Source organism: Megalops cyprinoides, chromosome 19 (assembly GCF_013368585.1).
Source record: "Megalops cyprinoides isolate fMegCyp1 chromosome 19, fMegCyp1.pri, whole genome shotgun sequence".
Lineage (NCBI taxonomy): Eukaryota > Metazoa > Chordata > Actinopteri > Elopiformes > Megalopidae > Megalops > Megalops cyprinoides.
Window position 1 is genome coordinate 25,775,051 of NC_050601.1, and position 27,643 is coordinate 25,802,693.

The window sequence follows — 27,643 nt, forward strand, 5'->3', positions numbered from 1 at the left end:
CACTTTCATGACTGTGTCCTTTGATACCAATTGCACTGGCCTGCTCCCTGTTGTCAGAAACTGCAATACAGGTTTAAAACAGCCTTTTATGTAGTGGTGCAATGATTACCAATTATGTTGCAGTGCTACTCACCTGGGAACTAACGAGACATGATTGCAAATACATGTTGAACTGAATTAATGACCTGCATGTCTAGCAATAAGCATTTGAACATTGTACTAATGTGAGGTGGCTGTGTGCAGAGAATTCAGCATGTGATTTAGGGTTTTGCTCTTTGTATGTAAGCACAGCATTTTGTGTCTTACAGTAAGAATATTGACAGTTTGGCTCTTTGTGTTAAGAGTGTTGCATATCGAAACTTTTCAAAATAGAGTCAAATCAATAGTAAAGTACTACTACTGCAAATATATTCACCCATGCCTTTCTGGAGCTGTTGCAAGGCAGCTGTTGTTTGAATGCTTCATTTTACATTAACTGCAATCAAATCAGCATCCAAGAACACTAAGAAGACTTAAGCAATTTATATAACAGATTTTAGAGAGATTAATTCTCTTCGTTTGAATTCAGAACTTGATTAACTGCTTATTACAGTTTTTCTCAGTTGCTTGAGCACATTGCTCCAAACGGAAATTGCTTTTTCAAAACATTTAACACAGTCCCCACTGAATTGTGTTTGCCCAAATTACACATTTCATTTGCAACATGAACTAAGAAATGGAGAGTAATGGGGTGAGGGAAATTGCATCATCACACGTAGGTCGGATGCAAACCATTCGGTGAGCTGACAGGAGTGAAGGAATGCAACATTGTCCCATAAGATTGCAAAGTGTGACGTTTCAGGCCTCACCAGCCCTCTCCCTTCTGGAGGAACAATGTTATGGTACAACACGCAAAGGAATATAGTTAGACGGTCTGTGTTGTAAGGTTGAATTATGGGAATAGGGGGTAAGAACACCCTCACTGGAGACTGCAGCTCACATGGTTATGATATTCCTCCTTTGCCATGGCATATTTACAGTGGCTCTTTGAACAGTTCCTTCCATGTTTCCTTACTTTTGTCAGGTTGAAGCTTGCTTCAATCACATGTGAAGACATGGGGAGTTGTGGTGCTGGCTTCAAGCACCAATCTTCTCTAAGGTCCTTGACCTCCATTCTTGCAAACACCATCCCAGAGGTGACCTATTTTATGCATGTACAAGCACTGACTGTTGAATAAATGCGCAAAGAGGTTTTGAATATATGGAGAAGAGATTCACCATTATGGTAGCAATCTCTACCAGCTGAGAAAAAATGCCTCAGATTTGTTTAGCATGATTTTCTTAAACAATTTTCTGTGACATTTATGTAGAGTTGTGAGAGTGCTGTTTTGCAAAAAAAAAAAAAAAAAAAGTGCTTAACATTTGCATTTTGTGTGTGAGCAATGAGAAATGACTTCCTGTCTTGCAAAAATTATTGTTGTGCTCATTTGGGTTATGGTGGTGATCATAATCAGTGGACAAAACTTTTGTTCATTGCACCTTAGCAATTGAGAATATTTGAGATATCTTGGCTAATAGAATGACACTTGTTTCTGAACAAGTTTTTGTACCCGTCTCATTATATTTGTTTAAGAAAGCATCCTTAAAAAGATGAAGATAAATATTGTAAAGTTTCAGCAGACTGCGTCCCTACCTCAGTGAAATGGTGTCTTTGTTGGCAACTTTACATACCTAACCTTAAAAAAGTCACCACGACATCCTTTGTAATTAACTCAATGACAATGTAGAGTTAGGTTTATAAAGGTTTTTAAAGTTTCACTGTTGAAGGAAAGAAGTAGGCTATGTAGAAACAATTTGATTTATAGCCTTATAGTTATCAAGACACTCCTCTTAAATTCATAGCCCTGTTTTTAACCTGTAATCTAAAATATGACCACTATGTACTTCTATCAAATATGTAGTACTGGTGTTAAGGCTTGATCCAGCTCCCTTAAATGGATAGAGGGTGGAGTTACTGCCGCAGAGGAAAGCAATGCCATTTAGAAGTATGGTCAGTCAGCAGTTTTTGTTATGGTGCGAAATGCTTGCCTCCCCGTAGAACTGGGCCTGCATACTGTGCATACACAAGTGAGAAGAGCACTAATGGAATAATCAAATAAAAAGAACATGGTTTTAACTAGGCTTAATTCTGATACCGTATTTGTCATCTCTTAAAGACGGGTCTTATCAGTGCCCGTCGTGCTCAGTGGTCCCTTTCACATCGACTTAAATTTCTCCGCTTTGCACATGAGCCTCAGCTCGGCCCCCGCGGATGGGCAGGGCGCGCCAGGCGAACATATAGCAGACAGCACGCTGACGTCATTCACGCGCACATACTCTCGCGCTGCCTTTGCGCCGGTGCTCAGGCTCGAGGTGGCGCAGGGTCTTGGCTTCTCTTATTCAACCGCTGTAAATGAACTGGTTATGAAACTAAAGGAGCGCACAAATAATTACACTTTCTACAGGTCATTTGACTGAAATTGAGAATGGGTATAGACCGGTTCTGCAGTGTCGACGGTTCCGACCCCTTCTGGGTGAGTCTTACATTGTCGCCATACATGATGTCGTTTTGGGTAACCAGCTAGCTGCTGTTATGTTTCGCACCACAAGCTAGCGGGCTAGCTAGCTAAAACATGTTTCTGTGGTCCAGCCAAGCGGCTGGGGCTTGTCCTGGTTTTAAAGGTCAGCCATGTAGCTAAAAGCCGGTAAACAGCGCAGCCACTGATGATTTCAACGGGGCTCCCCCAACTTTGCTTATCTTAACTTGTAGTCATGGTAGCTAATTTAATGTTATTTCCCTTGAGAGGTCAGTGTTTTAGATCGCTAAGATGCTGGCTAGCTGAAGTCATTTTTGTTGAGACTTGTTAGCTAACGGTGGGTAGCAAGCTACGCATGATACTTCGCTGTATCTTTCAATAGCTATATAGCTAGCTAAATGGATTGCCATATTGTTATTAATAGGGCACAGATTAGCTAGGTAGCTCACATGGGGACTAGCTAGCCAGCCAGTCAAGCCCTGGCCAGACTTTATGAAATTTGTGAAATTATACCGTTATTACCTGTGTATTATTTATATATGCAAGTCATCCATTCAATCTACAGCTGTGTTACCTAGATTGCATTAGTGTAAGTTCACAGACTCAGCCACTTCGCCGGTCAACTTCGCTAGCTGCGTAGCGTCGTTAGCTGGAAGGCTGCGTTCCTTGTTAGTGGTGGGTCTGTCAAAGTAACAGGAGCGAACGATCGTAGGTAACTGCGAAACTGTCTAGCCGGCAGCAGTGTATGTGCTACTGCGGCTTATCTGTAGCCAGCGCCGCTGATTAGCTGACCCGTCACAATCAGTTGCATATTTTCCTTTAATGTTGCACCATACGGCTAGCAAACACGTTGCAGGAAGATGCTGTCCCCATATGGCAGCAGCGTTTTCCAAAGCTTTGCCCCTGTTTTAGTTTATTCTCACAGATTTATGGAATTGACGCCAGAAGTCAGCTTGCATTCTTAAATAAAAAAAAAAAAGAATACCTTGACCTTTTTTGTTTTTTCCAAGTATTGTTTTTGACCAGAAATTGTGAATTGATATTTGAAAATAAGATTTTTTTTTTCGGTAGCATACGGGGACAGGCGTGCAAAATTCCCCTGTCATTGTCTTAGCAACAGGCATAGCAACGCCCTTATTGGGGCCAAACATCTGGGCGCCCCGCAGTTAACAGCCCGTTTTTTTTTTTTTTTTTTAATGACAGGCACTAACGATAAAGTTGAAGACTTCTCAGAATTTAGGTATCTATCTTAGCTGGCAGGCTAGCCACCTGTTGATCAAGTAGTTTGTGATCTTGACGTCCCCACCCTTCCCCCCAGTGTAGAAACAAAAGTACTTCTATGAGTCTGCTTTTTTAAAAAGTACAGAACACTCTTCATTCCACAGTGTACAGTGTCCAGAGCAGGGCGAAGGGCATTGAAGCTTGGCTTCTCAAAGAGGTAAAAGGCCCTAGCAGCTTCACTTCAAAGTGAAACGAAACAAGTGGGGCTCAGAAAACAGAGGTGTCCAAAAGGGGGCCGTGCCAGTGCCTTTTTTAAAATGAGCAGGTGCACGAGTCACACGCTGAAAATAAAATACCCTCCCAACACTGTTCATGAGTGCTGTGCTGCCTCCATAGGAAAATGCTTCAATCATTGTGTTATTGTTCAGTACACCGAAATTCATTATTGGAGTGATTCTCTTACCATTCAAAGTGTATTCAGGCTTGTTTCTTTATTGTTTGAAGATTTGGTACCTCATGAGTTAACAGTGGCGTTTATTGTTGTATTGTGTTTCAGCATTTTGGCTTTGTTACTTATCACTTTTTGTCTTTAAATCTGCTTTTTATTTACATGCTTTTTTGTTTTTTCATGGACTTTGTTTCTGTTTTTTAAAACACCATTTTTATTTGATTGCCCCTTTGCCTGTCTCTCTGAAATAGGCTAATATAAAATGTTCTAGATAGATTTGGATGAAACTCCATTCAAACTGGACTTAATTGCTGTGAAATGCCTGCATTTTTCCACTGCTCTTTTTCATGTGAATGGGGAGCAGTGGACAGTGAACAGTGAACACTACCATTTCACCCACAGGAATTTTCAGTTTTCAGATGTAGCTGTGAAAGCAGAAAAATGCTGGTTTTCAGGTTGTTGTGAATTGAGCAGGACAAATGCTGGCATTTGCATGGATAGCACCCCACTGCATGACCACTTGACACATTCTGCTTACGTTCACAGTAAGTCTAAACAGTTCAATAAAAGTTGCCTAAAGGTACATGTTAAGGAATGTCAAGGAGATACTTTAACAACTGTCAATCTCATCAACTATGCTTGTAGCTGTTAATTGTAATGTAGTTGTTCTATTCTGATTAATGTAGAGCAGTGCACTCAAACTCCTGATATCAGCTGTGCCAGGGAAAGCAGGCAGCCCATCATAGACACAATGATGGGTAGTGGTGCAACTTTTAAAACAGAATTTAAATGGACAGGTCCCACTGAAGTGTCCCTAGTTTTTTTATTATTATTCATTGCTCTGGATAAGAGTATCTGCCAAATCAGTTATTATTATTACATGATAGAAAAATGACTTTTTCTTTCTTTCTCTATTCTAAAGATAAAGTTGTGACATTAAGAACATTAGCAGAGTTGTGCAGCCAGGGAACAGGATGCTGGGCCTTGTAATAATTGGGCATTTGATTGCAAGGGTATCAGCAGCAGTCTGTTGGAATTCCTGTCTGTGTGAATGGGGTTTCAGTGAGTAACAGCAGCACCACAATACTGGTGGAATGATTGGCTGTGGGAAAAGGAGGAAGTGACTTCATTTCAGAGCTGCTACTACAATTGTACAGGGTGGTTTAGGGATGTAGCCTCCAGAACTTCAGTGGCATCAGTGCCTATGAAATGAGTGTGACGTCAATAATATAGGTGTGAATCTGTATTAATCACAGGGTCAACTCACATGTACTTCAGGGGAATTGATTTTGTCTTCCTGCTTGTACTGAAACCGAACACACACACACACACACACACACACACACACGCACACACACTCCAAGGGAAAGAACCGGAATCTCAGGCCAAAAAGGGCTTGATATTTGATCTCTTTGTTTGTTTCCCCTCCCGTGTTTTAGGATTGGAACCGGACATGGCACACGTCCAGCCCTGACCTGACCCAGTGCTTCCAGAACACGGTGCTGGTGTGGGTCCCCTGCATCTACCTCTGGGTGTGCGCCCCCTTCTACTGTCTGTACCTCCGCTGCCACGACCGAGGGTACATATGCATGAGCCATCTCAACAAAGCCAAAACCGTGAGTGCCCCCCACACCATCCCCACCCTTCAGTGCTAGAATCCATCTGGACTTTGACCTTGAACAAGACATTGATTTCCCATAAGTCTGTACTGTGTAAAGATGTTTTTTTCTTTCTGCCCTGCTCAGCGAAGCCTTAAAGCTTGGCCCTTGGGTCTGCTCCAGCTCCCGAGAGTTAGGATGTCAAGAAAGGACTTGTAGGAGATGGCTGGACTCCTCTGTGTGTTTCCCTTTGAAGGGCTTGTTTTAATCGATGAGGGATTAAAAGGGTCTCGTCGCATAATTCCAGTCAGTGGAATTATTTTGTGAATGGAGCTTGTGGCTTGAGTAACCCGAAGAGCCTGTGTGCCGTTCTCTCTCCTTCAGGCAGTGGGGTTAGTGCTGTGGATTGTCTGCTGGGCAGATGTCTTCTACTCTTTCCGGGAAAGAAGCCAAGGCATTGCTATAGCACCCGTCTACTTGGTCAGCCCCACAATCCTCGGCATTACAATGGTGAGCCTCCTACGCATTGATGCCCTCACACATACACATGCAAATGCACACACACTCATACATACAAAAACACTAACACAACCACATACGCATACACACACACACACTCATATATATATATATATATATATATATGCATGCTGACACAGCCACAGATGTATAAACACACACACACACACAAAAGATGCCACAGCAACGATACACATGTAACCACAATTATACACATATGCACACAGAGTCATACAGAAGCATTTGTGTAGACACATACACACACACAAATGTGCACAATCCAGAAATCACAGAGCCTAATAGTGGATCACTTTACACTGCAATTACTACTGTAAGGAAATCTGCACTATTCATCACTGATGTGAAGTAATGTTGGGTGGTAAGTCAACTCCCCAAACTCAATTCCATGTATAGACAGAGTAAAGACAGAATAAAGTTCAACTTAATGGAAGAGTGTGTGTGTGTGTGTGTGTCACAGCTGCTGGCCACGTTCCTGGTGCAGTATGAGCGGATGAAGGGGGTGCAATCCTCTGGGGTGATGCTTAACTTCTGGCTGGTGGCCGTGGTGTGCGCCACTGTGACTTTTCGCTCCAAGATCCTGCAGGCACTGGACGAGGTAAGAGCCCCTCACAGTCACACACACACTCGAAAACTTAAGAATGCCACTCGTACCAAGTAGTTTGCGGGTCCTGATCCTGCTGTAGCACCCTTGGTCATAGCACTTAACCTGCATTGCTCCACCTTTCAATGCCCAGATACAGAAGTAGGTCAAAGTTCAAAAAGTCATTGAGCTGTGCACATCACTCAGGTTGGTTTATGTAGATTATTATGTGAGTATAGTGTTACATTATTATATTTCAGGCATCCTCACAGCCCTCCCCTCTCTGTCGCCCCCCGCAGGCCTCCAGCGTGAGCGTGTTCCGCTACACCACCTTTTACATCTACTACTTCCTGCTCCTGGTCTCACTCCTCCTCTCCTGCCTGTCGGACAAGCCCCCCCACTTCTCCCAGGCCGTCAAGGACCCAGTAGGCACAGCCGTCCCCAGAGCTAAAAAAATGCTGCTTTTCCATTGGGTCACAGGTTGCGCAGGCAACAGGGGTTACGAGGATATTAATTTAGGGGCGTGTAACTCAAGGGCGTGGCAGGGGCCTGTTGTCATAGCACCGAGGTGGGTTGACACACTCAGGCGAGGTCTGTTGTTGCATTACATATGCACCATTGCTCACGTGGCCAAGACTGTGGATAAGAGCATTGGCCACAAGAGTATATTGATATGCAAATGCGGTTCTCCAGAAAGCAAATCGGAGGCAACTAACCAACTGACCGCACCTCCTGTCAGAGGCAAAATTCAGATTGTTGGGTGGGGAGTTCCAAAGTGCTTTTTCCTGTACATGACATTTGTAAACCTATGTCAAATATATGTGTAACATCATAAAAGCACCTATTACATTATCAGAAAGGGAACTGACACTCTTGGTCCTGCTACACAAGGAACTACCTCCATGTGGTTGGCAGCTCCAATGAATTCTTGCAAACAGTTGGCTGGCTGTTGTGTGGAAACGGAAGCGAGTGAACTGTCTGCTTGTATCCACAGAACCCGTGTCCTGAATCAGGAGCTTCCTTCCTGTCCAAGATCACCTTCTGGTGGATCACAGGGTAAGACAGGAGTACACAAGGGGGTTGGGTGTGGGAGGAGGCGGGCCTGAGAGTAGTTCGCTTTGTCCAATGAGCTGAATGGGAGGAGTCCTGAGAACCAAGATTAATCAACCATCATGTTTTTGTCTCGTACAACTGTTTTACTTAATTGCATCCATGGCCAAGCCCTCAGTTAGTTGTTCATTGAAAAAGAGCGTGTTAAAATGTGTCAGACAAAATTATGGGCAGTTTGTGATTAGATTGAGTCAGAGGTTTCTAATATATATGCATGGAATACATATATGCAGAGGCGGCCCTGACCAATTTGGTGCCCTAGGCGAGATTTTAGCTGGTGCCCCTTGCATCGCAGCCAATTCCACCACCACCGTTAATTGTAGTTTTAAACCATTCTTTATGGTCAGAACATGACAAACATTTTCCAAACAGCAGAACATTTCAGAAATCTGAGGTAGAACATTCAAAATAATATATAGTGATAAAATCTTTTTTCAGTATCAAAATATGCTTGAGTAAAATTAAGTAAAATCCTTTTTCAGTTGTTTTTCCTCAATAAAATAAATATCTTAGAAAAATTAAGTGCTGCAGTGTGATACAGCACACATGTAAGATGGCTCAGACTGCAAACTGTAAAAGCGTTTTAAAGGATAATGTCAATAAATAAAACAATAAATAGACATAGAAATCTTAATTTTGGTCAGTGACAGGACAATGCAAACAGAATAAACAGACAAAAGAAAAATCTCAACTGTGGTCAGTATCTTCTGTACAAGTTTTAAACAAGCAAAGCCATTACCCTACAAGTTACAGGCAAGAAAGACAAGTCTGTCCACAGTCTCAGGTTTTAAAGCTGTCCTGTGATAGCTGATAAGCTTCTTGAATCCCTCATTTTCAACAGTGCTAATGGGAAGCATGTCTTTTGCAATGCAATATGCAATTGCATTTGTGACGTCTTTATGTATTATGTATATTCTGGAGAATGCTGATATGATTGTTTGCTGCTGGGTAGTCGCACTGGGTACTGGCCCGGTGCTTGTCGAGGGTCCACTAGCAATACTCGTTTGGGACTGTAATTTCCTACTTTCTGCGTGTTCTAACGGGTGATATTGTTTCAAATGATGAAACAGGTTTGTGGTGTTGCCTGTCTTTGACGGCAGGTGTCTTCGGCACAGTCTGATTCATTTCTGTGCATGCTATCTAAGCATGGAAATGAATTATATCGAACATTTGTCGAACATTCGTTATATTTCTATCGAGTAAAATTCAACCGTTTTATCGCCCAGCCCTACTTACAAGGAGATGGAAAAGGAAAAGCATTTTAATTGACTATCACAAGCAGGGCTAACGTTGGCTAACTGGACTAAGATGTCAATAAAAATGTATGCCTAGTTTCTTGAGGCAGACAATGGCTGGTTCGTGCAGCACACTTAAAAGAAAAAGTGTATTTCTCAAAATTATGCTGTAGATTGTTCCCCAAACACCTGAATAGTTTTTCCAACTTTCCCTAATGAATTTAAAGTGGGAGTAACTGATGTTAACTCTAGCTATTTATTAAGTTAGCGAACGTTACCAAGTAACGTAAAGTAAAGTAAGCTAGTAACACTCTGCTCCAACGATAACTACTATGCAATAGATAAACTATTCATTCATCATATTATCTCTGTCTGCTTCCTGTTTTTCCTCCTTTTTTCTTCTTTTTCTTCCCTGGGCACCAGAGGGCGTTGATGTTTTTGACATGATATATATATATATATATATATATATATATATACATATATTTGAATTAGGCTACTGATGTTAATCCTATCACGTTTCATGGTCAGTGTCACTCACTAGTTCAGATAACTCGCCCATCTCCCACAATCAAGTAAGTCTAACTAAGAGCGTCGGGGGGGGGGGGGGCGGCGATGGATTGGATTGGATTGGATAGTTTTATTGTCCCCGAGGGGCAATTTGGTTTGCAAACAGTAGTCAACACAACCAACACACATCATAAAATAAATAAAATATGAATAAATAAAGAGCACAGATACATATAACATACAGTAGATTGTCATCGTATTAAAAATGCAATGAGATATAAAACACCAAGAGTCTGTTAGTCCATTGTTAAAATGTGTGTGCAATAGCAAGCAGACGTACAGCTTGTTTAAAAACCCAACAGCTGATGGAACAAATGATCTCAGATATCTCAGATATGGACGAGTGGGGGGTGATGGGTGATGCTGCGGGCAACCCAGAAAATACACTAGATATGATGTTGTGGGCTTTTTTGGTAATATTTCGAAATAATAGTATTAACATAGTATTAGTAAAAAATAGTAAAAGTTAAAAATTTTTAATTCTTTTTTTTCCCCCTCATTTGGGGCGCCCCATGGATGGACGGTGCCCCTAGCATTTGTCTATACCGCTTATACCGCCTATACCACAGGCCGGCTCTGCATATATGAGTGTGTGTGTCTGTAAGTGTCAGCATCTCTCTCTCTTTCTGTGTGCAGGCTGATGATACAGGGCTATAAGAGACCCCTGGAGGAGAGCGATCTGTGGTCCCTGAACGAGGAGGACCGCTCCCACAGAGTCGTGCCGCAGCTGGTGCGCCGCTGGGACAACGAGTGCAGCAAGGTCAAAAGGTCAGAGGGGTCGAGAGGTCACCACCCGCTCTCTCTGACATCAGCACTGCATTGTCCCCTTCACAATTGCAAACAAGCTCCGGTTCGATCCGCCTCGATCCAGATTCACAGTCCAAGTATGAAAGCATAAAGGGTTCTGCCTCAGCGTTCTGCATTCAGTAGTTCTGACATTTCTGGTCAGCCCTTCTCTAACAAGTCCCAGGGCTTACAGTGAAAGATATGATTACACTCACTAACAACAGATCCAGTCGTTTCTCCATAGGTTTGGATTGACTTGTAACCAGGAGACTGCAGATTAAATTGGTTACTGCCAATATGCTCCTGATTGAGGTGTTTAGCCTGAACGGCCTCAGTGAAATATACAGCTGAGCAAACAGATGGAGTGTAATAATGTGTCTACGTTGGTCATGCTGGATGAGGAAGTCCACTAGGCAAATATAATTAGAAGAAGGAAGGCACAGGATCTAACCAGTTTTACACACATTTCCTGTGCGCCACTATCCTCTGATTCATAATGATGTCATAAACAGATCCGCTAAGAGAGTGACAGCATATGAGTCCACCAGTTGGCAGAGCTGCTGTGCCATGTTGATGACTGACAGCTGAAAGGACCAATCAGAAAGCTTTCACTAGCTTTCAATGGCTCTGCCCTTTTGGGTTTCCCGTCACAATTAGACAGCATGTCACGATGTCGGGTGAGACTCATCCTGTGCTCTTCTGCCTGCCCCAGGCCGTTGGAGACGAGCATCTACTCCCCGAAGAGGTCGGTGAGGGGCGAGAGGAAGAAGGATGCGCCGCCGGCCGAGGAGTCGGAGATCCTGCTGGTCAGGACAGCACAGAAGAGCCGCGAGCCCTCCCTCCTCCTGGCGCTCTGCCTCGCTTTCGGCCCCTACTTCCTGGTCAGCACCCTCTACAAGATCATCCACGACATCCTCATGTTTGTGGGGCCGGAGATCCTCAGGTGGGCCCCCTCGCGCCCCCTCAAACCCCCCCTGCGATTTGCCCCTCTCACTAACCCCCCCCCCCCCCCCCCTTACCTGGTGGTTTAAGCAGACTGCAGTTAAATTGATGTTGTGGCAACATCACGCCTCACTGCCTCCTCCCCCACACGAGGGCCTTGTCAAGCAGCGCTTAAAAAGTACTGTGAAGCCACAGCAGTAACACTAGCAAAAATAAGCAGGCTTCACACTTCACGTGCCTGCTGGCTTGGGAGCAATTTGATGGGGGGCCAGGAGAGACTGTTATGAAGCTCGGCTGAGCAGCATTTATTTCGGGTGTGAGGGAATGCACTTCCTCACCTCAGAATCAGCAGGGAATCACTGGTGCTTTGCCCTGGTGGGCTTTCCTGTACACAGCAACAAACTGAAGTAAGAAATCAATCTGAAGACACACAGTGGGGAAAGCCATGCTGTCTTGGTTTTGTGCCTGCTGCTCACTCTTTGCTCTCGCTCTTACTGTACCTCTCATTTCTGCCTCCTTTTCTCTCTCATCTCTGACCCCCTCTCTTTTTCTCTCTGTCTCTCTTATTCTCATGTCTGACTCCATGTCTTTCTTTCTCTTGTCTCTCTCTCACTCTCATTTCCAACTCCCTGTCTTTTTCTTTCACCTTCCCTGTCTCTTTCTTCCTCCTGTCACTGGGTCCTTGTCTTTCTCTCTAGCTACCTGTATCTCTCTGGTTCCCTGTCTTTCTCCTCCTCCTTCCAGTCTCCGAGTCTCTCTTTGTCTCTCTCCGGTCTCTGGCTCCGTGTCTCGCTTTTCCCATCTCTTTCCACACACAGTCTCTTGCACTTGCTTTTCTCTGTGGCCCTGAAGTGAGCGAAGACAGTGGTTGCACACAGCTGGGTGACTTTTCGTAACCTCATAATGTGTTCTTATTTTCACTAAGCTGCGTGACACTGCTGAGGCACTGCTGGAGAAAACCACCATACACACCCCTGCCTTACCACATTAACGCCTCCTAAACCCTCCTCAAACCATGCTGCCTTAACCCTGCTTCAACGCTGCGTGTTTAAAATTGTCTGCCTTCTCAGAAGTGAAATATAAATTTTTATGTATTTATTGCAGATTGGAAAACTGCACGTACTGTGAAATGTGTTCCACAGTCCAGTACGGGTATAAATGCATACCATACTGTCACACATCACTGATGTGATCTGGCTCAGGCTAGCAGAAGCAGTAATCTCAAGGGAAGCTGGCAGTTATCGGAGCCACAGCACGGTGATTGAGTGTACACGAAAGCAAACGGATCACTCTCACAGGCCTTCCAGGAAAGAAAACAAAAGCAACAAAGGGGTCGTGACAAAGCAGAAAACCTGTTTCGCTTTCAGGGAGTTGAGATTCTGGTCCTGCTGGTGTGCATGTCTTTCTCTGTCTCTCTTACGCCCTCACTAATTTATCGGCAGGGAATGTGATAGGCAGTGCACTTTGACAAGATCGGTTACCTTTTCCCTGTATACGGGAGGGAGGGGTGGAGCCCTGCTTGCCACCCCTTGCAGACATGTTGACATGTATGGATATTTATTTATTCAGAATTTTACATTCATGCACTGATGTATTTATTAAATAAACAATGACGAAGGACTAGAATATAACTGGATAAAGCAGAAATAGGGTCCTCACGCTACTCTTCTACTCTCAAATAGTTTTCTTTGCACATGTGCCTCAATGCACAGTGTTTCAATCCCTGGGGATCTTCATCTGGACAATGAGCATTGACATCTTGCCTGTGTAAATAACTTGCGGTTCACCCAGTGTGATTGACCAAATCATTCAAGGGTTAAATAGGTATTGCATTAGTTAATGTATACAGGTGCATGAGATGTAACAAAAAAATCACAGATGTGCTGTGCAATACATATTTATATGTGAATCCGTGTACAGAAGTATGTATTTAAAGATATGCATGCTTTCCTGTGAAACAGACTGCTGATCCGCTTTGTGAACGACTCCAGCGCCCCCTCCTGGCAGGGCTATTTCTACACGGCGCTGCTGTTTGTGTGCACGTGTGTGCAGACGCTGATCCTGCAGAAGTACTTCCATGTCTGCTTCGTGACGGGCATGAGGCTGCGCACCGCCATCGTGGGCGCCGTCTACAAGAAGGTGAGGGAGCACTTCTTGCTCGGCTCCCCCGGTCAGAGCATCGCCCCCAGCTCTGCCCGTTTCACCTGCTGTGTCACAGTGAAGTGTGGTGTGAGCAGAAACTGCTAATGCTTTTTCACATTTCGCACTGACGTTGCTTGACTTCGTCCCTTCTAAAGAGTTCCGGTCACAGCTTTGAGATAGCTGGTCTCTGAATATTCAGGAGCAGAAGGCCCTAGAAAGCAGTATGGTTCTATACGATTGGCTGTTTATGATTTTGAGCATACTTGTGGTGATACAGTTCTGGTAATGAAGTTATAAGCATCTGCTTTCATTGGAACTCTTCCGCCATTCAGGGACCAGTATCTCAGTGTAAGGTGTAGACTGTCATGTCTTTATTACGGATGCGTTATCTGTGGTGTGATGCTGCAGGCCCTGGTCATCACCAGCGCGGCCCGACGTACCTCCACTGTGGGCGAGATCGTCAACCTGATGTCGGTGGACGCCCAGCGCTTCATGGACCTCATCACCTACATCAATATGATCTGGTCTGCCCCCTTGCAAGTGATCTTAGCACTCTATTTCCTGTGGCAGGTGGGTGTGGCTGGACTCTGCCCTTAAGCGCTGACTGATCCTGGGTCAACCTCACCTCTTTGCTTGTAATGGTTGTGGTTGAGTTGATCTGCCAGATTCCTTCTCATTGTCATGTGGGTGTGGTATCAGTATCAGTGCTGTCAACTTGTCAGATCTGCTGTCAGATCTAGACTGTATATGGTGACCTAGCGATATGTAGACACAAAAGTCACAGTGTTTTATTTTCTTCACTGAGGAGTCAGTAATCTCATGTATATTTCATGTTTATCATAATGGAATGCCAAAAAAATGTAAAAAAAAATCAACTCATACAACAAATGACCTCTTTTGACAAAAAGCAACTTTCAGAGGACAGTCTGGTGACTTTTTGCTCAGTGTTATGAGGATGTGTTATGAGAGAGCATGGGAAGTAACAGTTACTTAATTCGAATCATTTTAAGGTTGTTGTTTTTATTTGAGCATATTCATCCCTCATATCTGGTTTGAGATTTCTGTGTTCTGCACAGTACACCTGAGAGAATGAACCTGCAGGCTGTCCACTGTAATGGTCCTGTTTCTGTGCAGAACCTGGGCCCATCTGTGCTAGCCGGTGTGGCGGTTATGGTCCTGATGGTTCCCTTGAACGCAGTCATCGCCATGAAGACCAAAACCTACCAGGTGGGACCGCTGCCTGTTCTCATTGGTCATTCACATGACTGCCTGCTGCAAGTTTGTTTGCATTCTATCAGAAGCTTTTTGCCTAGTGAAAGGGCTACCCGTACTGCATTCAGTGATGGGATGAGTTCTATTCATGAAGACGTGAAACATACCAAACTTGAAATGTCATCAGATCACTTAGTCATGTGTGTGTCATGTGTGACCACCTCTTTCTGTTCCTCCCTCTTTCCTTCTGTGACGTGTAATATGATTAAGGAAGCAGCTTGCTGTGCTTAGAGGATTTAACTGTTTTGCCTGAGGCTGTGCTTCTGTTCGTGAAAATGTGAAACCTACCAAACTTGAAATCTCACCAGATCACTTAGTCATGTGTGTGTCATGTGTGACCACCTCTTTCTGTTCCTTCCTCTTTCCTTCTGTGGCGTGTAATATGATTAAGGAAGCAGCTTGCTGTGCTTAGAGGATTTAACTCTTTTGCCCGGGGCTGTGCTTCCAGCTGTTTGTATATTACCCCATCACAGAACGCTGTGTCACCTGAATTACCATTGTGATTGCTGGCCATGTTAGCAGTCGTCGTTTCCCCCTCCCGCTCAATCAGGTGGCCCAGATGAAGAGCAAGGACAACCGGATCAAGCTGATGAACGAGGTGCTGAACGGCATCAAGGTGCTGAAACTGTACGCCTGGGAGCTGGCCTTCAAGGACAAGGTGTCAGCCATCCGGGAGAGCGAGCTGCGCGTGCTGAAGAAGAGCGCCTACCTGGGCGCCATGTCCACCTTCACCTGGGTGTGCGCCCCCTTCCTGGTGAGGCACCGCACCGCACAGGACCGCACGCTCCGTACAGCAGACTCATACACACAAGCACAGTAACGCGTAATGCATCCACATCACACACTCACTCCCCATGTCAAACACACACACACACACAATACATCAGGCATGCGCACACACAAACTCCACGCACCACAGATTACACAATATACAACGTGCGGTTTGCACAATGACACTGAAACCACACAGGCGGGTCAATGAGAGTCCTTTAGATACACTGTTGTAACTTGGGTAGCCCTGGGGGAAGTCCGCCAGGCACTCATTATGCACAATTCAGGCTGCAATGTAGTCTGTCTTTATTTTCGGTCTGACACACAATGCTTTTCTTTTTCATTTCAGAGGCCTCCACCAAGCTCACCGCTAATAAGAAACAAACAACTGCAATTTTTGGTGTTCAGAATTAAAGGAAAAACCTGTTTGGGTAAAGGCTTAATTCTGTTCCTGTCCCCTTCCTGCCTGCAGGTGGCGCTCTCCACGTTTGCAGTATATGTGCTGGTTGATGAGAAGAATGTGCTGGACGCTCAGAAGGCCTTTGTGTCCCTGGCCCTTTTCAACATCCTGCGCTTCCCCCTCAACATGCTTCCCATGGTCATCAGCAGTATGGTGCAGGTCAGTGCCCTGCCCATCTTCTGCCTCTCTAAGCCCTGTGACGCCGCCCATCTCCGGTCTCTCTTATCCATGTGACCCCGCCCATCTCTGGTCTCTTTTAGTCATGTGACCTTGTCCATCTCTGGTTTCTCTTAGCCGTGTGACCCTGTCCATCTGTGGTATCTCTTAAAATGTGCTGCCCTGCAAATCTCTCATCTTGTCTAAACAGGGAGCAGCAGGGAAACCAGTAACAGGACAGGCAGTGCTCTGAGGCTGCAGCTACTTATGGGATGGGGAGGCTCCATGAACCCCACAATGGGTGGAGCCATCATGTTCTGTCAGTGGCTGTCTGATTTTAACAAGTCACAGCAATATTCAGTTCAAACGAATGAGTGAGTAACAGCACATGGTAGCACCTTCTGTGGTTCACGATGCCTCACTCTCCCACCAGTATCATCAATGCCTTTTTTGCCTGCGGCTGGTAAAAGCAGGGTATAGCAGTGACCTTGGTGTGGCTGAGCTGCTCACTGTGACTGAGTGAGCGAGTGACTGAGGGGCAGCAGTGTTTCCAGGGACTCCGGGTCATAGGCAAAATGTCTGAATCAGCACAGTTCCACATAGGGCTGGGTGATATAGCCATCGCGATATATCAAATAGCTATTTTTAGTGCAATAACAGCTATAATCTGCGTTAATTTTTTTTGACGCGTTATTTTTCTATAATTAATTAATTAATTAATTAATTTTCTATAATTAATTAATTAATAATAAATTAATGCATTATTTTGACAACCCTAGTGAAAACATATGCTATGTGTTTTTCAAAGCTAATAGGTAAATTAACCAACATATAGGTACAAGTGATATTTTTCTGCCCCGGAAGCATTTCACTGAACTTTGGAGGTGTGCTCCTGCATCAGGTATGACTAACGGGAAAAAAATACAGGAAAAAACTCTAACGCCACATACCAGGGATAGCTGTTATTGTGCTAAAAATAGCTATTCGATATGTCGCGACGGCTACATCGCCCAACCCTAGTTCCACAAATATACCAGCCGTCCAGGAAATGCTTGAAGGATGGGGACCAGCTTTTTTGCGATGTTTAAGGAAAAAGGGGGGCAGGATGCCATGCTTCAGATGCCTACTAGCCTTCCTCCCAACCATACTGTTTGCCTGCAAAGTGTTCTCCCTTACACACACTTCAATTTACATATTTAAGATATGTTTCAGTGTATCTGTGGTAAAATGTAAGCAATGCATGCATACGTACAGACGTACTGTAGGTATTTCAAATATGATATGATAAAAATATAAGAATTTATATATACATATATATATATATATATGTGGCAGATATTTTGGTGGTATTGTTCTGGATGATACATTACACTTGGCACCCCATCACTGTCTTTCTGGAGGTCTTTACCCGGCCTTGGTGGGGCGCCTTCCTGTTCTCGTGATTCGCGCTGGTCTGTGCCTGAACCCTCGCTGCGCTTCCTGTCTCTTTCCCGCAGGCCAGTGTGTCCCTGAAGCGCCTGCGAGTCTTCCTGTCCCACGAGGAGCTGGACGAGGACAGCGTGGAGCGCAAGGCCATCACTGGCTGTGAGACTTTTACCTTTCGCTCCTTCTTCAATACAGTTGTAATACACACATACGCATGGTGTCCTCTGTATTTATTCTTAATCCAGACTAAACAGGGACGTAACATGTATAACAAGGCAACAGTGTATTGGACCTCTGTATTTCTGTCCAGCCTCTGACAGCATCAGGATCACTGACGGCACGTTCAGCTGGTCTAGAAGCGACGCCCCCTCCCTGAAGAGGTGAGAACTTGTTTTGTCACCGTGTCGTGCATAGCGAAAGCGAGACCTCAGGCTTGATGTGCAACGTTCAGATTTTTGGAGGAAGGCATGGTGCGCAGCCATCCTAATGTAGAAGACCCTCGCCATTTGCAGGTTCCTGCAGGTCAGGCAGGGCCCCCCAGTTCCCAGTTTGGCTCTTAGTTTCCAGGCTGCTGAACGCTGTGTCAGTACCTGTTCTCTCACCTTCATTTGAGATATTATACTTGTTAATTGCATTTTTTCATTATTCCACATATGAATAGCTTCTTTCTTGCATTATTACATGCCGTTAAATGCCCCTTTGCACATAAGCATTGTTGGTACAATGCAGTGTTCACGGGTTTCTCTATCCCTGGGGGGCTTATCTGCCTGCGAATGGCAAGAATTTCCTGTATGTAGAACCTGGCCTCATCCTCCTCCCTCTGTATCCCATGAATCCAAACCTCAGCCCTTCCACTCCCCTTCCACCCCCATGTGCCGTGCATGCTGTGATGTCATCCTCAGCCTGTCCCGCCCCTCTCTCTCGGCAGAATCTGCATGAATATTCCAGAGGGAGCGCTGGTGGCGGTGGTGGGGCACGTGGGCTCTGGGAAGTCCTCTCTGCTCTCTGCCCTGCTGGGGGAGATGCACAAACAGGAGGGATCTGTCTATGTCAAGGTATGCCTAGCTGAGCCTGCTTAGGGCCCCATGAACCAGTCTCAACAATCTACCCTGATTGGCTGGTAATGCAAAGGACCCATTGACTGATCACTACACCCTCCCTGATAGGCTGACAAAGCATAGGGATTCATTAACCAACCCTTACAGCCTGTTCTGATATGCCTATAATACTTACAGACCCGTTAACCAACTGCTGTATTCTGCCCTGGTTGTAAACTGTATGCCTGTATGAACATTGAATAAATATTTAATTGTTACAGTTCACTCGAATGCCTTTCTTCTTTATGTAAACACCTCACCCTCATTTCTGAGATTCTTCTGTTCTCTTCACTGTCACTCATTCACTGATCTGGGATCTGCTGTGGATCTGTGCCTGGCTCCGCAGGGCTCTGTTGCCTACGTGCCCCAGCAGGCCTGGATTCAGAACGCCACCCTGCGGGACAACATCTTGTTCGGGCGCGAGAGGAAGGAGAGCTGGTACCAGCGGGTGGTGGAGGCCTGCGCCCTGCTGCCTGACCTGGAGATCCTGCCCGCTGGAGACGCCACTGAGATCGGGGAGAAGGTGAGAGCGGCAGGCGCTACCGCGGCACAGTGGCGCCCGGCCGAGGTCTGGGCTGTCCAGAACCACGATTAATCAACTTATATTCAAAACCACAGCAAATCAGAAGTAGTGATGAGAGAGTGAGGCTTCGTGAACCATGTCAATGATAGTGGTTTTCACTGGCAGGCCACGTGTTTAATTTGGTAATATGAATCAGTGATTCCCATAACTCTGTTGCTCCACCTGTAATGGGGGTTCATAATATTTAAGTTACTTTATGTTAATTCCAACAGCTCATTGACATTTTGTGGTTGCATGAAAGGAGCAAGCTGTGTTATCTCTAAGGGCTTGGGTTGTCTACATTCAGTATTGGAATTGTGTGGCATGTAAAATGTTGTGGAAAGGGAAGCTCAGTCATAAAACCATTATGATAACTATAATCAGCTATAATTCCAAACAGCCTCTCTAAATGACTGGTGTTACTATATAGTGTGGGCTGTAAAGGCTGTCTTAGGAGATAAGGCTGGATATTACTTGCTAAGTTGGTGCCTTGCATCCACAGAATTCAGAATGTTGTTGGTTTCTGTGCCTGGTTGCATTGAGATTGATCGACATACTTACTAAAAGGATTTGTTTAACCTTGCCAAGCATTTATAAATCTTCCCTGCAGTTATTACAGCGTTTTAAATAATACTGCTTGATAAACTGCCAGTCTGCCAGTAGCACTTCACAGCTCAGATGAACTGATTCCCGAGCCAGGGTTGCTTCGCTCTTTGTTTCTGTGTAACGAGCCGCACAGTCTGATGGAAGCTCGGTTAATTACTGATAAGCACTGTCGTGTTATCGTATTATTACCCCTTATTATCCTGCGCTGTGTCCAAACTATTAAATGTGCCCTCTGAATGGGAGCCGAGTGTCCTCTGCCAGCCGAGCCAGTCCTGTTAGTGATGGTGGCTGTGGGTGTGGTCGCTGGCTGCGAGCAGATGCGGCAGTGTGACCCCCTCATCCCGTCCCTGCCAGGGCGTGAACCTGTCAGGCGGGCAGAAGCAGAGGGTGAGCCTGGCGCGGGCGGTGTACTGCGACAGCGCTGTCTACCTGCTGGACGACCCGCTCTCTGCCGTGGACGCCCACGTCGGGAAGCACATCTTCGAGAAGGTCATCGGCCCCCAAGGAGTGCTGCAGGGCAGGGTGAGGCCCCTTTTCAACTTTCAAACACCGGCACTGGCGACTGGCGTTCAGGGCTTTTCGCAGCAGAATCCCTTACCGCATTGGTGGTAGAGTGAGGTCAGCCTTTCATGTTTCACTGTTTTAGGGGCTTATAACTGGACATAAAACAGCTGGTCTCTGCAGTGAGGAGTTTGGGGTGGCGGGTCTGCCAAGTTGCAGGCTTGCACGGTGTACCCCATACCTGTACAGCAGCAGGATCTAGGCCCATTTTGGGGTTTCCTACAGACATAACCACAATGACTCTGAGGTCTGACTCATAAACATTAACTTCATGGCCATCTAACCTCATTTAAACATATGTAAAACAACAAATGAGAGGCCAAACAATTACAGCGCTTGACCCTGGGGCGCTCCTCTCACAAGAAGCACAATCACTGCCTTGTTTGAACCAGTCAAGAGGCTTTTGTCTCTGTAGTACAGCCAGAGCCCTGTAAATCATTCAGATGAGTGAGTTATTGATACTTCATTTTGTGTGGTGCCTGCGTGTAAAGCTCAGCTGCAGCGCCATTGCTAAGACTGTGTCGTGTGATGTGCACAGACGCGCGTCCTGGTGACCCACGGCCTCAGCTTCCTGCCGCAGGCCGACCTGATCCTGGTGATGGTGGACGGCGAGATCACGGAGGTGGGCTCGTACGCGGAGCTGCTGGGGCGGCAGGGCGCCTTCGCTGAGTTTCTGAGGACCTACGCCAGCGCCGAGCAGGGGGAGGAGCAGTCGGGTAAGGTCCAGGATGCTGCATCCGACATCCGAACCCAGTTCTTCTCCCCGCCCCGAAGATCTGACGCTTAGTTTACGTTTACATCTCCTGACAAGCATGGCATTTAAAGGTGATCTTCAGTTGGACTGCGTACGCTGCCTGTGATAGACCCACAGGCAATGGCTTCCAGACAAAGGGGACATCCTAAATTTCTCCACGTTTCCTGTTTGTGTGGCTGGATATCTGATGAAGCCATCTGTGTTAAGGGTCCGCTCGAGATGACAGTAGTCCTTCGGTTACAAGCCCAGTTCCCTACCCATATTTGCTATACTGTAGCACCACTAGTTGATACACTAGTCTGTCACAGTGGAACTTGGAATGATCAAAAGCACTGAAATGAAGAAACTGCTGTTATCACCGACTCTAGTGAAAGCAGAGCAGGGTTTGGCTTTTTAATTGTGTTTTCAAACAAAATTTTTGTCGTCTTTTTTTTTTTTTTTGATGTCTTCCCTTTCCACCTGTTCATCCCTCTGTCTTTCAGTTTGTCTGCTCACTCTTCTCCTTCTCTTTTGTCCCTCTCTTCTTTCTGTTGCTGTTCAGAACAATGGAGTGTGATGGAGGAGGTGGAGACAGAAGGTTTGAGGGTGTCACGGTTCCCAGGGTTTTTTTTTTTTTTTGTGAAAGGCCCTGGCTTTGAAAACACACCTTGGCTGTTCTCTGAGGAAGAAAAAAGAGCATTATTTTTAGATAACCATACCAACCACTTACCACATCCCACGTTTGTCTTTCTAGGGCTTGGAATCTATTGATTTTACGTAGTGTTTAATTATCCCTTTAAGACCAGTGTGTTGCTGAATGAACCCAAGCGCACAGCAGGTCACTTGGCCTGAAAACACTGGTTTATGAGTGCTTGGCACGTCCAACCAGACGCTGTCCTCAGGTTTAGCGCCCTCACGGGATTAGCCTCGGTGCCTTTTCAGAGTCAGCACATTTTGCATGTTGGGGAATGTTAGCCCATCCCGTTAGCCCTCTTATAAGAAGGTGTCACAGCCTTGGTAGGGTTGGTGACAGCAGTACAGCAGGCCCTGGTGGCAGTAGCATTGTCTCTGAACAGACTTAGGCCCCTGTACATTTTTGTGGATGGGGGGTGGGGTGTCTCTAGCTTTGGCTGTAGCAGCAGTCCCTCCCTCTGCACAAAATCTGCCCCTCACCACTGAGGCGCTGCTGTTTTAGAGCTCGAACCCTGGGCCAGAGACGCCACCACAGAGCGGGGGATTGTCTCACCAGTGGGGTAATTTCAGGAGACCTACAGCTACTGGATGCTTGTGGGTGATTCTTCTAAATGCAGATGCATGCCTCTCTAACTTCCATGGGCCTGGTTTATTTACACATGTGGCAGAGGAGCGATGTAGGAGTATTACTGCCCTCTGGTGGTCAGAGAGGACATGGACTTGTTTATACAGCAAGCGAGTTCGAGGAGACTCTGCTAAGAACTATGGAGGTGTACATTGGTTATTCCTCAGCTAATGTTCCTTAATTAATGCATTTCAGCTTTCCAGCCTTCAGTGGAAAAGCTTCACTAATAGAAGGATCTTGGAAAGAAAAAAAATGGACTTTTTCATGCTTGCTGTTATCAGTACATAACTTGGTTAAGAAAGTAAAGCGCCAATAACATTGAATTATGTTTATAAATATAGGTGTCACTTTACAGCTCTGGATAAAGAGGAAATAATCCAATAAAAATGTAGTAATTGCCTTAACTTCCCCAGAGAGTGTGGATCTTTGCCCAGAAACAAAGAGTTATAACTGAGTGCTATCAGAGCTGTAAAATGCCACCATACTATTAAATATGGTTTGACTATATAAATGAGAAGCCATTTGGAATGGAATACGGTGAGTGGGACTGCATACAATGCTTTGCGGGTGTGTAGTGAAGGTCATGGAGTTACCGGCATGAATAAGTCAGTAGTGTGGTGGGAAAGGATTGACTGAACGCATGTTGTTGTTTTTGGGTGCAGATGTGAACATCCCGAAAAGAGGACAGGAGAACGGAGGCCCCGCAGTACTGATGGGGTGAGTACTGCCCTTAGTAGCGTCTACAATAGCAGCACTGCCATTAATAAGTGAGTTTGACTTTCTTGACTTGCTGACTTTGTCTGACCGTTCCTTTCCCTGAAGAGTTTCCATCTGGTTGCTTCCTCTCCAGGCAGAACAGCCAGAGCTCGGTGGCGGTGACCAGTTCATCCAAGACCCTCTCAAAGAGCGATGGAGGGAAGGCCGACGGCAAGAAAGGCGGGCCCCTGGAGGTTGGCAAGCTGACCGAGGCAGACAAGGCCAACACAGGCAGGGTAAGAGGCAGGCATGCCCCTTTTTTACCATGTGAGTGGTACCGTCACCACCTCTAAAAAACAGGGCAGTCTCTCCTAACCTGTGCCGTCCCTTCAGGTGAAGCTGTCGGTGTTCTGGGAGTACATGAAGGCCATTGGACTCTGCCTGTCCTTCCTCAGCGCCTTCCTCTTCCTCAGCCACCACCTGGCCTCCCTGGGCTCCAACTACTGGCTCAGCCTCTGGACCGACGACCCCGTCATCAACGGCACCCAGCCCTACACGGAGATGAGGCTGGGCGTGTACGGGGCCCTAGGGCTATCCCAAGGTACGGTGGGCGGGGTGAATGGGCAGAGAGGGGGAGGGCAGGCTTGGGCATGGTCGGGAGGGGCTGGCATGCCGGGGGGGGGTAGGTGTGCTCAGTGTGCATCTAACATTAGTTTTTCCTGTTTGCCATTAAAAGACAGAGAAGGCCATTCCTTAAACAGTGCTCAGTCTATTACATCTCGGTTTTATCATCTTTTAATAGGGGATTGGAGCCTTAGATTTGTTTGGGGAGAAGACAGTCAGTTTGTTTGTGTGGAGAGAAGTCACGTGTTTAGTTTGTTTGGGGGAGAAGTAAGTTAGTGTTTGACATAACACTGTCCCTGGAACTTTGTTTGGTTTTTTGTTTTGTTTTATTTAAGCAACCCCTGTATGAACCCTTCATTCTGGAATCTCCAGTTGAACATTATCATCTGTTGCCATGATGACCACAGGTCTCTTGGCATTTGTTTTTAGAAGTTGGAAGTACCAAGTACACATTAAAGCAGTGTTCTTTACTAGGCTGTATGAATTTTGGCTTCATCCAGGCACTTTCCCCTGGACTTAGTTTCCTTGTTTAGCATCATTTCAGTGATAGACAACGTAAAATGAGGAGAAATGAGTTGGTCAGTTCGCAGATGCATGTGCGCTCTCTGAGCTTCTCTCCTCGTCTGACAGGAATCTCAGTGTTCTGCTACTCCATCTCGGTGTCGTTCGGGGGCATCCTGGCCTCCCGGTACCTGCACCAGACCATGCTGTACAACGTGTTGCGCTCACCCATGGCCTTCTTCGAGCGCACGCCCAGCGGCAACCTGGTCAACCGATTCGCCAAGGAGACGGACACCATCGACTCGGTCATCCCCAGCATCATCAAGATGTTCATGGGCTCCATGTTCAACGTGCTGGGCTCCTGCCTGGTCATCCTGCTGGCCACGCCCCTGGTGGCTGTCATCATCCCACCCCTTGGCCTGTTCTACTTCTTTGTGCAGGTAGGCCCCTCACCTCCTCACTGGCAAATCCTTCTTTGGCCCTGCCCTCATTGGTTCTTCTCCAATGTTGCTCATGTCATTGGCTCCACACTTGTTGCCCCCCCCCCCTTTTATCTGCCCTTGTTGGCCTTGCCTGTCCTAGGCCCTCCTGTAGAAGCAAGCCTGCTGGTATTTGTTGCTGGTTGAGGAGATCCACAGATGTGAGGGTTTTGGAAATGCCTCCTGATGGCCGGTGGCCACTTCTTCCAACCCACAGTGCCCTTGTTTCAGAGGCTGAGATTCCCTGAAGACATTTCGATTCTTATCACAGAATAAATATGCGCTCTCTCCATTACTCAACTCCCTGCATGCTGCTGTATATCAGTTTATGCAAGTGCTCAGAAGCAATGAGTTTTTACAATTCAGGAAAACATTACCTGCCATGTGTTTTCAGTCACTCATATAGTAAATTGTTAGAGGTATCATTTGTCTCCTGATTTTGTTTATTGAACAGGGGCAGGGGGCAGCCACTTGAATTAGCTATGAAGCTGATGTGAAGCTAGATTTTTTATTTATTCCCTGGACAGGTAACAGGACAACGGCAAACAAGCATGCCATGGTGCATTAATACAGAACACTTCTCTGGATTAAAAGATAAACAGATATTACACCATTATTATAGAAAATATAAAAAAGGCATGATGGATGATGGAAAAAAGGCAGTAAAGTGGCAGCAGTTAGTTGCTGTTGGTTACTGGTTAGTTCAGCCAGGTGGGCTTTGGGAAGAGCGGAAGCTTGCAGATCTCCAGCGCTGAATGCACCTCTCCCCCCCCCCAGCGCTTCTACGTGGCCTCGTCCCGGCAGCTGAAGCGCCTGGAGTCTGTGAGCCGCTCGCCCGTCTACTCGCACTTCAGCGAGACGCTGCAGGGCACCAGCGTGATCCGGGCCTTCCGCGAACAGGACCGCTTCGTCTGCGAGAGCGAGCACCGTGTCGACCGCAACCAGAAAGCCTACTACCCCAGCATCGTGGCCAACAGGTGGCGGCGGAGAGCACCGGGACGCAGTTAAAGGGGCAGCCGAGGGTGGTTCTGTGAGGGGGGGTAAACCCACTGGGAGAGGGTATGAATAGACATGGCTGGAATCTATGCTGTCAGGGTGTACTGATTAAGAAGCCATGTTAGGTACTAGCTGCATTAATATCTGCATTATCTTAATGCAATGAGGCAACAGCCAGCTAAATTTAATGTAAAATTCATGTAAAATTTTGAGCTATACAAGCCACTCCAGCTAAAGGTGTGTGCTAAACAAATATATGAAAAAAATAATGAAGTCTAGCTAAACACTTTGACAGGGGTCCATTTTCAACTACTTCAATCACATGTAAATGTTAAATAGTACATGCAAGGTAAACTATAGCTGTTTAAGAGAACAGCCATATGTGCCCTTTAAAGAGGGGACATTGTGGCCAGTAGGCCGCAGTAGCGGTAGGTCTGGTGCTGACCGTGACCGCGGCTGTGTGTCTGGCCGTGTCTGCAGGTGGCTGGCGGTGCGGCTGGAGTTTGTGGGGAACTGCATCGTGATGTTCGCCGCCCTGTTCGCGGTCGTTGCCAGAGACAGCCTGAGCCCAGGAATCATGGGGTTGTCCATATCCTACGCCCTGCAGGTGAGACCCCACTCAAAGCTTTGTTTAAAGCCTTTGGTTGCTCTCACTGGTCAGGTCACTGCTGTCCTTAAGCTCATGAGAAAGCCTTGATTTAACAAGCGTAGGATTGTGCTTTGCCAGGAAAAAAAGTGTTCAGGCCGCCATCTCATGCATCTTGCAAAGCAGCTTAGCAAGGGTAATTGACTGGGCCGCGTGCCTCAGTATGTCCAACTGAGTACTTTTCCTGGGGTTTCATTTTGAAATTCTAAGAGATTTCATGATGAAACTTCTATTTCACATCAAATTCAGCTGAACATGTGAGTACCCAAGGTGAGCTACAGAAGTGGAATTTGGGAAAGCTGCCCTGTGTGTTCTTTAATATCCCTCTTTTCCCACCGGTCAGGTCACCGCCTCTCTGAACTGGTTAGTACGGATGTCGTCAGAGCTTGAGACCAACATTGTTGCCGTGGAGCGAGTGAAGGAGTACGGAGACACTGAGAAGGAGGTCAGTGAAGGAAAAGGGTGGAGCTCCACACACACATTAGGAATGTGTCCTAATGCTGAGCAGACATTTCAGACTCAGTTGTGGAAGTGAGAGGAGTGTTTTTTTTGGCTTGGGGTTGCGACTGCAGTGTTGCTCTTGCAGGCGGAATGGCGGCTAGAGCACTCCACCCTCCCCCAGGGCTGGCCCACCACCGGCCACATTGAGATCCGCAACTTCGGCCTGCGCTACCGGGAGGACCTGGAGCTGGCCATCCGCAACATCACCGTTACCATCGAGGGCGGGGAAAAGGTGAGCGGGGTCTCAGTGCCGTTAGCACTTTAGGTGAGGTCATGTGATGAAAGTGAGCAAACTGCACTCCCTATCGGCTGATTCGCTGCTCAGTCAGAGCTCAGGCTGAGCCCTAAAGCCTGAGTCTTTGCAGGTTGAGTCTGGGCTGTGTCATTAGCCATCGTCGCCCAGAAGCTGGCAGCGGTGGAATGTAATTGGCTGCATTCCTGCAGGGGATGAGGGCCAGGGTCTCCTTGATGCACTACTCATCAGCCCCCTCTAGTGGCTGATCAGGTGCCTC

General features: G+C 46.3%; 1 protein-coding gene across 2 annotated transcripts in view; it reads left to right on the forward strand.

The window, feature by feature from the left end:
* Nucleotides 1–2,375: 2,375 nt before the first annotated feature.
* Nucleotides 2,376–27,643, forward strand: part of abcc1 (ATP-binding cassette, sub-family C (CFTR/MRP), member 1) — a 29,033-nt gene continuing 3,765 nt past the window's right edge. The window contains exons 1-27 of one of the 2 annotated variants that reach the window (XM_036552399.1): nt 2,376–2,552; nt 5,664–5,840; nt 6,207–6,332; nt 6,820–6,957; nt 7,242–7,367; nt 7,937–7,998; nt 10,494–10,625; nt 11,356–11,586; nt 13,547–13,724; nt 14,136–14,297; nt 14,862–14,954; nt 15,550–15,753; nt 16,243–16,389; nt 17,883–17,970; nt 18,122–18,191; nt 18,740–18,866; nt 19,255–19,431; nt 20,431–20,598; nt 21,176–21,353; nt 23,351–23,405; nt 23,539–23,680; nt 23,778–23,985; nt 24,639–24,949; nt 25,766–25,965; nt 26,465–26,591; nt 26,974–27,075; nt 27,217–27,363. In XM_036552399.1, coding sequence (XP_036408292.1) covers nt 2,505–2,552; nt 5,664–5,840; nt 6,207–6,332; nt 6,820–6,957; nt 7,242–7,367; nt 7,937–7,998; nt 10,494–10,625; nt 11,356–11,586; nt 13,547–13,724; nt 14,136–14,297; nt 14,862–14,954; nt 15,550–15,753; nt 16,243–16,389; nt 17,883–17,970; nt 18,122–18,191; nt 18,740–18,866; nt 19,255–19,431; nt 20,431–20,598; nt 21,176–21,353; nt 23,351–23,405; nt 23,539–23,680; nt 23,778–23,985; nt 24,639–24,949; nt 25,766–25,965; nt 26,465–26,591; nt 26,974–27,075; nt 27,217–27,363 — 3,924 coding nt within the window. In that variant the 5' untranslated portion in view covers nt 2,376–2,504. The remainder of the gene's footprint in view (nt 2,553–5,663; nt 5,841–6,206; nt 6,333–6,819; nt 6,958–7,241; nt 7,368–7,936; nt 7,999–10,493; nt 10,626–11,355; nt 11,587–13,546; nt 13,725–14,135; nt 14,298–14,861; nt 14,955–15,549; nt 15,754–16,242; nt 16,390–17,882; nt 17,971–18,121; nt 18,192–18,739; nt 18,867–19,254; nt 19,432–20,430; nt 20,599–21,175; nt 21,354–23,350; nt 23,406–23,538; nt 23,681–23,777; nt 23,986–24,638; nt 24,950–25,765; nt 25,966–26,464; nt 26,592–26,973; nt 27,076–27,216; nt 27,364–27,643) is intronic. The other variant, XM_036552400.1, reaches the window with a different exon arrangement.